Source organism: Saccostrea cucullata, unplaced genomic scaffold (genome assembly GCF_032062105.1).
Source record: "Saccostrea cucullata isolate Sc308-1 unplaced genomic scaffold, CSIRO_AGI_Scuc_v1 ctg2414, whole genome shotgun sequence".
In the NCBI taxonomy this organism is placed as follows: Eukaryota; Metazoa; Mollusca; class Bivalvia; order Ostreida; family Ostreidae; genus Saccostrea; species Saccostrea cuccullata.
Genome location: NW_026924651.1, coordinates 106,535 through 120,159, shown reverse-complemented (window position 1 = coordinate 120,159; position 13,625 = coordinate 106,535). Strand labels below are relative to the sequence as shown.

The 13,625-nt window shown below is 32.6% G+C and overlaps 1 protein-coding gene across 1 annotated transcript; it reads right to left on the bottom strand.

Annotated features, from left to right (window-relative positions):
- Window positions 1-521: 521 nt before the first annotated feature.
- Window positions 522-10,754, bottom strand: LOC134266963 (uncharacterized). The gene is made up of 8 exons (XM_062749169.1): window positions 10,082-10,754; window positions 9,929-9,949; window positions 9,636-9,677; window positions 9,335-9,355; window positions 9,130-9,171; window positions 7,248-7,301; window positions 1,080-1,124; window positions 522-565 (listed from the first exon to the last, which is right to left on the bottom strand). Exons 1-8 carry the CDS (start codon window positions 10,680-10,682, stop codon window positions 522-524), a joined length of 870 nt encoding a protein of 289 aa, XP_062605153.1. The 5' UTR covers window positions 10,683-10,754.
- Between the last annotated feature and the right edge of the window lie 2,871 nt (window positions 10,755-13,625).

The following is a 13,625-nucleotide window of genomic DNA, read 5'->3' as shown; positions in this document are numbered from 1 at the left end:
CCACCCCGGCATCATTTACATTCAGAGGAAAAAACAGGAGGGAACCATATCTAAATTTCTAGTTTGTATAATTTTTTCCCGATATATACCCGCCCCTGCTTTCTCATAAAAATTGTGATCGGTGTGTCGATCAGTCCGTCTATCTAGCTGTCCATCACTTTTCCCATCTTAAGACTTATTAATATTGACCGAACATCAAACAGAAAAAGTGGGAAATATCATTATGTTACAATAAATGGTTTCTAGATAAGACAGTTTCTCTCCTCCTATTTATTAACATTTTGGTTAATTCTTTGAATATTTTTCTCATGTGCTGTCATTTATTATAAATATATAAAAATTAGTACATGCATTTAAAAACCTATTTAATTTCCTTACCTTGTGACTTCTCTGATTCTTTTTTGACAATTCCTAAACGAAATTTTCGGTTTTCAATCATAACAATGTACCAATTAAAATACAAAGGCAATTAACTAAAATTAATTAAAAATTCATAGTTTTGTTACATAAATGAGGTTACTCTAATTTGTACCTTGCATGGCTGAGAGAAGTATCTGTTCATGCTCTGTAAATAAATATCAGAATTTAGACAGCAAAAATGACAAATGAAGATTTCAAGCAATATAAATGCTTAGAAGTCCAATCAAACAACACCAAGAATTTTACTCTCTGGTCTTTAATATACGAAGGTTATACTTTATGATCAACAAATATTTAGAATTTCAATGTATCAAAAAAATCAATACATATTCCAATTCATGTGCTTAAACCAATTATAAAACAGGTTAATTGAAAAAAAAATATGTAAATTTCAGGAAGATATGGTAATAATCTGACATAAACTCAATACACTGATTTACGATTGTTTGACTACAATATAAATTTGTCTTAAAATTGGATTATGTAATTTCTTTAAATACTTTACATAATCATACCTCCAAGATATCTTTCAGTTATATCATTTCATCAAGTATATTTTGAGGTATCTGAATTGAGCGTGTGAAAAAGAAAATACAATTTTTCAGCTTGTCCAAAACGTTTTGTAAGCAAAACATAGAATTAGTTTTAAAATTGCTTACCTTGAAATTTAAAATTTAGCTGGTCATCAATGTATCTCTTGTTATCTATTGAAAATATTACAACACATCGCTTTAAAACATATACAAATACAGAATGTACAAAAAGTGTTTCAAAACAATAAAGCGGATATATATATATATATATATATATATATATAGAGAGAGAGAGAGAGAGAGAGAGAGAGAGAGAGAGAGAGAGAGAGAGTAAGTACTATTAAGTACTATACTATTAATAGCTACCTAGGTATTTTGATTGATTATATATTGTTTAACGTCCGTCTTGAGAATTTTTCACTCATATGGAGACGTCACCGTATGCCAGTAAAGGGCTTCAAATTTTGACCTATACTCGGCACTCAGGGCCATTGAGCAGTGAGGGTTCTTTATCGTGCCAGCGCCTACCGTGACACGGGACCTACGTTTCTAAGGTCATATCCGAAAGACCCGTGACTTTAACTTCTAGTGCCGAGCGCTTGGCGAAGGAACAATCACTACCTTTGTTTACGTCTTAGGTATGACGCGGCGCCGCGATCGAGAATCGAACCCGGGCCTCCCGATCACGAAGCGAACGCTCTACCACTAGGCTACCGTGACCGGTACCTAGGTATCTAAAGCTACCCAAAGTAGCTATTTTTACCTACACTCTGCTTAACCTGCATTTTGTGGCCAATTACAGGAACGGCGCAACATGGTGAGCACAAAATTTCTTGATACAGTCACACTGATGATGAATATGACAAAAATGTGGCCAAAAAATGAAAACTTCGTATATTATCAATTTTGAATAGAAACTTGTTAAATTGCCGATTTCGGAAGTAATCATTTTTAGCCAAAATTTTGTTGTATTCATTATAGTGTGACTGCATCAAAAGATATGGTATTCACCATGATGCGCCGTTTTGTCTTTTGGTCGCAAAATGCAGAAATTATATAAGGTAGGAAAAATAGCTACTTTGGGTAGCTTTAAATACCTAGGTAGCTATTAATAGCTACGTAGGTAGAAATAGTCTTTGGACTGGACCTGGTTAAGATGATTATCTTTGCTTCTGTAATGTACAGTACCGACCAGACCCAACCTGACACCAAAGCAGTCCCAGAAAGCAGTCCCCAGGACTGCTTTTGGACCGCTGTGGGACTGCTCTTGGACCGCTATGGGACTGCTCTGGGACTGCTATGAAAAGCCATCCCAGCAGTCCCAGCTTACCCTGGGACTGCTTTGTTCACTCATGTGTAAAAAAGGTTCTGAGTGACATGATAGCTCCGCCCCCGTGTGTATTCTGAATTTGCAGGCTCCCTGTTGTTTTGTTTACTTGCAGCAGAAATGTGTTTAAACTGTTTAATAAGTAAGGATGTCTTAAATTCTTTTAATAAGTGGAGATTATTATAGTTAATTGATATTTTCAAAGACTGTATACTTACACAAAATCATGTGTATTTAGAATAAATAAAAAAATAAAGAAAGAAAAAATTCATGAAAAAAATTTTATCCCTAAAATTAAACTACAAGTTTATGAGAAAAGAAATAGCTACATGTTGTTTTTTTTTTTAAATTTTTTAACGTTAAATTCTAATATGTACTTTAAATCTATTTACATTTAAATTAAATTACATTAATTTGATACTATTTCAAAATAATCGTTACAGTTAGATATAAGATTTATTTTATTAAAAATGCTACACATTTTATAAGGAACACGCTAAAAAAGTATTCCATGTAACCCTTAAATAAAACCAAACAGTTTATTAAATGACCATGATATAAAATTATGCCACCATTCTCCCGTAACATAAACTATGTGAATAATCATTGGGGAGTTTATGAATTACCGGTAGCTTTCAATTAATGAACAAGTTATTAAAAGAGTATATCTATTTTTAAAAATAAAATGAAAATACTGTGAATTGTGATTTATTTCTCTTTTGTTTTGCTAGTGTTTACCTGGCCGATAAATGTTTATAACATGGTATCAATGCCCATTGTTTCAATCGCCTTTAGGCAGAAAAATCGATAGATGTTATTTGGGTATTTTATAAGTGTTACACATCATTGAACATGCTGGTAAACAATGATCCTAATTTCAATTTATTCGAAAAAAATGTTATAAATGAAATGTGTATACATTTCTTTGGGGATTCATTAATTTTGAACACAATCTGAAGCTTCCATTCTGGTGATTTACAGATGTACACTCTAACATTTACAAATAAAACACTTAAAACTGAGTTTTATAGAACTAAGCATTAACGATAATCAAATTGACATGTCAGTAAAATAATCATGACTGAAAAATAATACCTGGCAAATCACAGATAGAATAAGTAATATACCCAAAAATTGTGATTAAATATTCATGTTGAGTGTAATTCATATATGTACATGTAAGTCTGAAATCCTTCTTTCTCCAATAAATATTATAATTATTTCAATTTTTATGCGTGTACATATTCTGTTCATAAATGACCCTCGCGTACATGTAAGGATTCCTGGCATACTACCCATATTCAATTTCTAATGCCTTTTATAGTTCGATTGTTTATTGGAAATCTCATTCCCGAGTTAGCTCAGCTCATTAAATTAATAAACCCCGCCCACTGGGACTGCTCTCTTGGACCGCTGGGACTGCTGTGGGACTGCTCTGGGACCGCTGTGGGACTGCTCTGGGACCGCTCAGGGACTGCCGTGGGACTGTTTTGTGTCAGGTTGGGTCTGATTGGTACTGTAATGATCATTAAAGAGGCACAGATGCGATTTCTTTTCCTTGTGAAGATATGCTTCATATAAATATTTAGGGGCTACCCCTACAAGTTCTTAATGGGTCCGTTTTACAAAAAATCAAAGTATGAATATTATGAAGAGCATTATTCTGACCATCTTTTGTTCAATATTGCTAATAACAATATTCCCCTTTATTAGATATAAAGCGTCAAAGATTTGACATTCTGGCCCCTTGTGGCCCCTAATTATGGAACATATGATCAAAATTTTATCAAATATTGCTGCAAATCGTTAAAATGAATACTTTTGCTTCAATCATGAACAACGAAATATTGATCATTAGAGAGTTATAAATAAAAGACTTATGGACCCTCTGAGTCTCTAATTTTAAGTTGTCAGCCCCTTTTCTTGATACCAAACGGAAAGGTCTTGTGATTTTGAAGATTTTTTGTTCACCTCTTATTCAGAGATTTCTATTCGTTGTTGAGATATGTTAAATGGAAATAATTAGGGGTCATCCCTACAAGTCCTTAATGGGGCCGTTTTAGAAAAAACTGAAAGTATGCGCATTGTTTAGAACATTATTCTGATCATCTTTTGTTCAATATCGCTAATCAAAATATTCCCCCATTTCGAGATATAAAGCATCAAAGATAAAGTATTCTGGCCCCTTGTGACCCCTAATTACGTGTGATATGATCAAAATTTTTCAATATATTGTTGCAAGTTGCTCTTATGAATATCTTTGTTTCTATAATGTATCACAAAATATTGATCAATAAAGAGATATAAATGAAAAATTTTTGGCCTTTCTGAGCCCCTAATTTGTAAGGTCAGCCCGTTTTTCTCGATATCGAATGAATCGTCTTGTGATTTAAAAGACTTTTTGTTCAACAACTATTCAGAGATTTCTTATTGTTATTGAGATATGCTGAATGGAATTATTTAGGGGCCACCCCTACAAGTCCTTAATGGGGCCATTTTACAAAAATTCAAAGAATGCATATTGCTAATAACATTATTCTTAACATCTTTTGTACAAAATGTTTTATCAAAATTTTATACATGTGTACTATATTGTTGCAAATCGTCTAAAATTGAAAAATAACAAAAGATCGAGCAGAAAAATGATAAAATGTTTTGGACATACGGGGGATCGAACCCAGGTCGCCTGCGTGACAATCTAACGCGCTCACCATTAAGCCGTTGGGATCACCGCTTCGAATTTTAAAATGCTAATATCTCGAGATCGGCTTTTTCGATTTTCAAACAAATCACATAATTCGCTTCTGCAAAACAGCCTTTATTAATATCAAAAACAAAAAAAAATTAAAAAAACAACATTTGAAAAATTGCGACAGGAAGCATTGACAACTCACGGAAAGGTGATTCTGCAAACCTATAAATGATGAACTATCATCTCTAATAAGTTTCCAGTTCATATTTTTTGCTACTAAGTTGCGACAAAATTGCATTTTAAAATCACTAAATCTCACGAACGGAAGTGACGTCATCGACAAAAAAATCCAATAAGGTTCAGATCAGTACCTATCAGATGTGAAAGTTTCATGAGAATCGGCCCAATTGTTTTCGAGAAATCGCGTGCACGAAATCGGTAAGAATAGGGAAAAAGAAACCGAAAAATAACAAGATGGTCTACCGTTGGAGACGGAAGACCTTAATTAAGCGCCAATCAAATATTTTAGATGGTATGGCGACTAATGAATTACCTTGTTCAATTAATGACGTCAAAAGGCTTTTAATAATGTCAGAAAGGCAATGATAGGTCATAGAGACAATAATGCAAGCTATGCTTGATGGATTATAGATACTGTAGATCACTTAATTTTCGCGACACTTTATTTTCGCGAGAAAGTAATTGACTCTTGATTAGCGAGACAAAATTTTCGCGAATTGTTGTTATTGCTTTATTTAATCTTAAGGAATCAATTATACGCGAGAATTAAATTTTCGCGAGCAGTCTATCTCGCGTAATTACGCGAAAATAAAGTTCTCGCGAATAAAAAGTGATTTACAGTACATGTATTAAAGTTGTTTTCAATTGTGATTGGTCTGATGATTGGAGCAGTTAAACGAACATTAACGAGAGTGAAAGCTTTTCATTGGGACTTCATAATAGATCGAAGCAAAAACACAATATCCTATGACATATTTTATAACAAAATCAAACAAAATAAGACATACAAAACCAAAACATTGCACAAATTGCACGAGAATGGGAATAATTATCTTCTTATTCGGTATTTGCGATTATTATTGCTGATTTAACGGTCACAAATCTTTTGAAGACACTGCTTCTGCGTCGCCGGTAAAACTCAATTCAATCAACATAAAGAACATAATTATTCCCTAAATTTTGACGTTCATCTTGTCAAAAGATCTGCTAACAATTTCAATATCATGCGTAGATCTTTGTGAATTTTTTTCACACACCATGAAAATGAAAAAAGAAGGCTTGGAACATATCCTTTTATTCTTTAAAGTAGTCATTGCTAAATTAGTGTCATTCAAATCTAGCTTATGAAAATATAGACAATAACATCTCCTTGGAAATCAGAATTCTGATAGGAGAAGATTAATTTATTTCTCGGATTATTTGTAAATTACTTCCTTTCTGTAATGATAGACAAATTGAAGTAAAATCAAACTTTGGTGTTTACTATCTAAACAAACTAAACAAAATCATCAATATAACACATACCAGGAACTACAAATAAGCAGAATAATATACGTTTATTGCCTCCAAGCATAGATCATAAACAAAACAAAATTTTGAGCAAAAATTCAATATAAATCGGAAAAAAAACTGGATCTGAAAAGCAGTTGCAAACATCAACATGATGCAGCATGAAGAAGAGACGCTATGGAGCAACTAAAGAAAATTCAATAATTTAGAGAATCAATCATCGGAAAGGGAGCAGCAACTTAAAGAGCAATTGTAGTTTATATTGGAGAGTAAATCGTTGAAAGAGAAGATATATCATTATGATTAACATTTGAAAATATGTTCTTTAGATGAATGCAATAAAGAACAAATATCATTAATTCCACTGAAATAATCAATGGTCAGAGGTCATAGCGTGGACAAATAATACAGTGCGATGGTTCGAATGCTCTCAAATATAAGTATAGGTAATAAACAACAAAGTGAAATAGTTTACTTGGGAATGAACTTGGTTTGTACGTAATGAGATCTACAGAGAAACCTTCCGGTCTTCACAAGATTTTATCACGTGACCAATGAAGTTCACTTCTTACCTTTTTTCCTATTATTACTTGTTTTTATCTCCGAAATAAAACAAAAAAACTCTACTATAAATATCAAATATAATTCCAAAATTGTAATAATTCATATTGGATTTAAAAGATAAATGTATCTATGCCATGAATTTTACATTCACTATTTATTTCTTTAGAGTTGCAATACTTACCATGTATCCGTTGATAAAGTAGTGTATTGGTTTTTTCAACTCTGTTAATTTTCACTACAATTATTTATATATCATTATAAATGTGAAGAAAACGAACTGTGATCCATCTAAAAAAAAAATATGTAGAGGTTACAAATTTGTGAAGAAGGCATAAAAATAGCCACTGGACATCCGATGCCCAGGAAGAGTGTTATTATCGAAGAAGCAGCTGTCTATAATATCAAAAGGTTATTTTTAAACATAGCTAGGGATAATTGTGGTTTTAATGTTCAGAAATATATGTCTTGCTGTTTCTGATTTCTGAAAAATGGCGATTTTGAATTTTTAAAAGATCCTTTGAGTTTTTGAGAATTCATATCTGTTTTACAATTATACTTCTAAAATATGGTGTAGCTCAGTTTGTCTGAATGCTGTACTTTATAGGCATTATGTTTTTGTCAGGAGTAAAAATACTGGCTTGGAAAGAACATTTGTCTTTTTTTCATTAATTCGGGAATCTAGTAAAGGTTAGATAGATTGAACAAAACTTCTTCTGGATGATAAAAGAATTAGAACACTTATAGTATACCATTATCTGTAAATATGGCAATAAAATAGGTGCAGCAGAAGGCGGTGTACAATATATATCAAACTGCAGTTAACAGTAGGTCGCTTTTACAATAACGGTTAAAATCGGAAATGTTACAACATTAGAAATGATTCACTCGAAGCGAAAATTTCATGAACTGAACCAAAGTGTAAGAAAATATATTGGCACGATACAACATTAGACTTAATAATGCAAGTTTCTGGTCACAGAAGGCACTCATACTAGTGCTTTTTGTTAGCAAAAACTAATAAATTTTCCAAGAGTCAGGAAGATTACAGAGTGTACATAAACAACCCAATCATAAAAACTATATAACGTAACCCTAATCACTCGATCGGATGTGTTTTGTTGTAGCGAGTGGGAAATTAGGGATTATTTACATTCTACATTGCAACGGGAAGAAAAATAACTGCTCATGCGCAATCACGTGATTCTGGGGACCGGTGTACTAGAAACTTCCAATGTTATTAGAAGAATTTCATCTTAAGAAAGTAAATTGTGAGTATAAGTTTGATTACAAAACGTGGAATTGACTGCCGGGTACCATGTTTTCTTAGATACAGTACAAATACAATTATCTGTAAACGTTATCTGAAAAATACTATTATCTTTTAAAAGATGCATACTCCTCCATGAAACCTGACCCCACCTCCGATGTTTTGGAAGTCTGTGTTTGCTCTGCTCCTATTTTGTATTGTTTAATTGACTTTTGATAAATAACTGAAGTGTTTCAAAAGTGTTCCACATTAGATAAAATTAGTAATTTTTAAAGTCCCAATCTGTATTATATTTGCGTGAGAGTTCTGATGTTTTTAGATGTCTTTTTTTTTTTTTGCTCTGCCCCAAACGTGTATTGTTTCCGTGATCTTTTGAAATTGATAAGTGTTCGTTGTCTTCATGCTTTATTTATGAGATTAATCCATTCAACATTCATCATATAGTAGCACAATACTCTCTCAAATATATTATATCATATATATCTTATCATTATTGTATCAAAATTAAATGTACCTATATGTAAATCTAAACTTTAAAATCGTTTAACATATAGAATACAACATAAGAGAAAGCATGAGAAAACTTACTTTTCTTGAGAGCTAATTGGTCTGGAACACAATAACAATGATTTATTATCTTCCTTGATAAAATGTTATTTGCTATATCCGATGAGATATCGAATTTATATATCTGTTTACAGTAGATATCTTAAGATATAATCTATGTACTGTATATAGTGTTTCTTTAAAATGGTAACTGTTTAACAATGTTTAATATGATTTAAAAATATCTTACTGTCAGCTCTACATGTAGTTCTCTTTAGCTTTTTAATCTCCTCTGAAAAAAAATAAATTGAATGCCAATGAATACATGGATGATTCCCTAAGAACAAATCGAGATTTGGTACTTTTGAAATTAATGAATTTTTGAATTGCTCAAAACAGTTTCATAAAACCGTGTTTCTAATGGTCACATTTTTCTAATATTTCAAATATCTTACTTTTCTTGACAGCTATTTTACCTGCAAAATAAAATTTACTCAAACACATTTATTTGAATATTTGATAAAAAAAAAATTGTAACCTATTCTTAAACACTAATATCAAACCACGTCTGATTTCTCACTTTTGATTTAAAAGTCCAGAAGATATTCTCTCCAATTTTATTTTCAAAATTATGTCAGAATAACATTCAGCTATATAGAATATGAAATATATTGTTGGAACTTTTTTTCAGAGAAAATATGAGTTTAACGATCAAAATTGGTCAGAGTATTTATGTAAACAATAAATATAACTCACGTTTTGCTGTCCTGGTCTCACTTTCAAGACATTCAATTTTCTCTGTATGAATTAAGTAATTTCAAGTCTCATTAAATACTTTGCAAAAGAATACGCTATCACCATAAAATAAATAAATGATTAATTAATTAATAAAAGTACATTGTATGTTTTAATAATCTGTAGCATTTCTTTATTACCTATATACACTGTACGACAAGTCAGTTCAAAAAAGTAAAGTTTACTTTCAATTTATTCTTATACTTCTGTTTACGCGAATCTCTACATTACTAATTAATTTAATTGAAACGTACCTTGTTTTATCTGCATATTTTCTGTCAAGACAATTAATGCACTCAGATTCAGAAGAAACACAAATAATTTTTTTAAATTTTACTTTAGATTTACTAAAAAAGCTAAAGATATACATGTAATAATGAAAAGTAATATAAAATTCTTATTAATACCTTGAAATTTCTTGAATTCCGCAACATACAGTTTTGATCTGCCTGGGTTAAGATCACAAGATAATAACTCGTTAACGCCTCTCTCATACATGTCCCCGCCGACACACTGTTTTTCAATTTCTATAATGGCGTCTTTCAATTCGTCCCAGTGCTCTTGAAACATTATGTCATCCACAGCAGCAGTGACAGAATGAGCGGAGATTAAATTTCTTTGGATTCTGATCCTTTCTATACAGGCCGATAATCTTTTATCACCATTTAGAGGAGGATTACCCCAACCTGCTCGATGTTTTGGTATGTTACAGATATTCCTCAATATAATATACAATACAGAGATGTCCAAGTCTTTAGCAGTCAATGTTACTGAACCGGACGCCGGATAGATCTGTTCTTTCTGTTGAGCGTTCATGATTCTCTCCAGCCTTGTGCTATTGTTGTCCAGCTCTGACCTCAGGTCAGCTGGTTTGATGTAACGACTTAGAATGTCCCTGAACAAGTCGCTACAGATTGTCATGATCAGCTGACACAGTCGGGAGAAATTCTCTGTTGCCTTCCTTTGATTGAAGTAAGGAGCTGTAGACGGCCCAGGAACGTCACCCATTACTCTACTCAAATAATAAAACAAAGTGTGTGACGAACTTTTGTTATAATATATTAATAAATTGTTTAAGCGAATACTCAAAAAAAATTTTGATTTGACTCTGCTTTGCATAATTCTCCTCTATGAGCCTCTATATTAGCGTCAGACACAATCCTTCTAGTGTATATTGTTTTAAAATTTCGCCTGTAAAGACTTTTTCTTCATCGTCATGGTGATTTACTCAGCCGCGAAAAGTAACACACACACACACATACAAATATATAAAGCACTAAAAATGACCAACGACACTAACAGTAAAAATTGTCAAATTTTCGGGACGCCCTGTCCCTTCCTCAGGAGAAAGAAAAAAGTTAAAAAGTCATAAGAACAAAGGAAAAAGAGAAACAAAAACAACTAGCACTACTACTAAACTACTAAACACTAGATATTTACATACCTTAATTATATGTTAAATTGGAAATTTTTAAGAACACCAATAAAGCATAATTAATCAAATAAAACTCTGGCAGGGCGAATTTAAAACGGGGCAAAATTGTCCACAAGTGTGAAAGGACGAAATTAACACGGGTTGAGAAAATACCCCGTATACAGTATTTATTTAAAATCTTATGCATGAAAAAAAAAACACTTGCTGTGGCCTTCAATTCGACTTTCAGATATATCGACGACGTATTGTCAATTAACAATGGTGATTTCTATTCCTATGTCGATATGATATATCCAGAAGAGCTTGAGATTTAAGACACGACAGGGTCAGACACATCTATTTCATACTTGGATATTTTAATTGAAAAAGACGTTAATGGCCCTTGTCATGGACGGCGGGCTTTTATGGTCGCTCTGAGTATATTACATTTATTTGATTATTTTTCATATTCTGGAGCTCTGTATGCTGTTTGAATTGTGTGATTAGTAGTATGATTAGAAGTGTGGTTTGTATGCCGCAAATAAATACAACGAACTGTGAGTATCAAATTATAATATTTTGAACATTGAAAATCAAAACGGCAGCAAGTAGTAAATCCAACTGAACACTACTCAGCCCTACTCAGTATGCAGAAGGTACAAAGAAATCTGTCGATACACTTTCCGACAAAATTTTACAAGGGTATAACTTATGAAGATGTACTAGACGGGGTATATAAAAGCAATTCAGATTACAAAAAAGGAGTGTTTTGTAACTCTAAAAAATGAACAAACAAAAGAAAAACTATTAATGTCTGTTGTAACGGTTAAAATCTAACAGTTTCATTGTATGAGGTTGACAAACAAATCACGAATGTGACAATCAAGGATGCCCCAAATGAACTAACATACACTTTCATAACTACTAATATGATGCAGTATGGTCAGGTAGTAGCAGGCAGCATCAAGCATTGCACTATTAAAAATACGTCAATTTAAAACGGCACATCTTACTTGCAAATATTAAACTGTGCACCTACTCTACCAAACAGAACAAAATTTGGGGATCACGAAGTCAGAATCTTTGCGGATAATAATCCCACGATATGCCCATATTGCGGAAAATCTTATCACCCCTCGTACAAATGCCTAAACAAACCCACGAACAAAACAATCTGCTTTTAATTGTAACAAACAAGGCCATTTAGCCAAACACTGTGAAAATGTTGGTATCGTAAAGGAGAGGGCCATATAGAGGAAAACTGTGAGTAATTTTCAGAAAAAATGGTACAAAAGTATGATAAATATGCCGCAGATATCAATGAAGGCAGAGAGGCTTTAAACGATTGATAGATTGTATATTGTTTAACGCTGAGTCGGCAATTTTTCTGCCATATTTCGGCGGACTATTGGGTGAATGGATCAGTATATTTTTTGGTTTCTCTGGCGGCCCCCAGTGAGCCTACTCTTTTTCGAACTCCAGAGAAACGATCTTCAACGTGCCAAGGGGGTTGTCATCCTTGATACGGGGCACCATTTTACGTCCCATCCGACGGACTTAAATATTCTTAAAAATATATAAACTCTCAAAAAATAGAGTATAAACTGTTTATGAAATAGATTCATATATCTTAATGTATTTCCCATTAAAATTACTTTCAAAATTTTATTCTAATTTTGCTATAATAATCCGTTTCTTGTAGATATTCTTAAATGTTGTGAACATTGTCACGTGGTCAAGCTGGCTATCTCCAAGAATCACACAAGTTCAATAAGTTTAATAAATTTATTTACAAAAAAAAAAATAATAATGATAATAATAATAACAATAACAAAGATCTCACACAAACTACCGCACACAAATTCATACCCCCTTTCTCACTACTAAACAATTAAACAAAGAAAAAAAAACAATTGGTAATCAACAATTACCCAATTAACAAATTCATTAATCAGCCAATCACCCCGGGTATCTAATTCAGTTATTAATGCCAAACATGATCACAGATCATAGATCATCCTCGTCATCATCACGATCATCATCATCAACATCATCCTCATCCTCGATCCAGGAATGAAATAAAAAGTTTGCCTTTTCTTATAAAGCGCTAACTCAAATTTTCTTGGATAGACTTATCTGTTATCCGTTCACCAACAAAAATTTGGATCCACGCAGAGCACTCTTCCGGGCCTTAGTCCCTGGAACCTTTCGCCGTCACAATGATCCCCTCAGCTCAGTCTATGTATCAAGCACAGGTCATACCAATATCCATGACGCTACAATGATGCATATTTATAAATCACATGTTTCACTACACATGTTTGGCAATACCACTATATATGTTTGGCTATTCATTCTCAATATAAAAATAATAATCAAAAAAATATTAAGTGTAATGGTAACCAGTTAACAAAAGTCAAAACAATTTATTGCCAATATGGCGCACCTTACTTTCAACTTCCGGTCATTGACTTTCGCCCAGACATTTAAACCAAAATTTAAATGGACAAAATATTCTACACAAAGTAACAAAACTG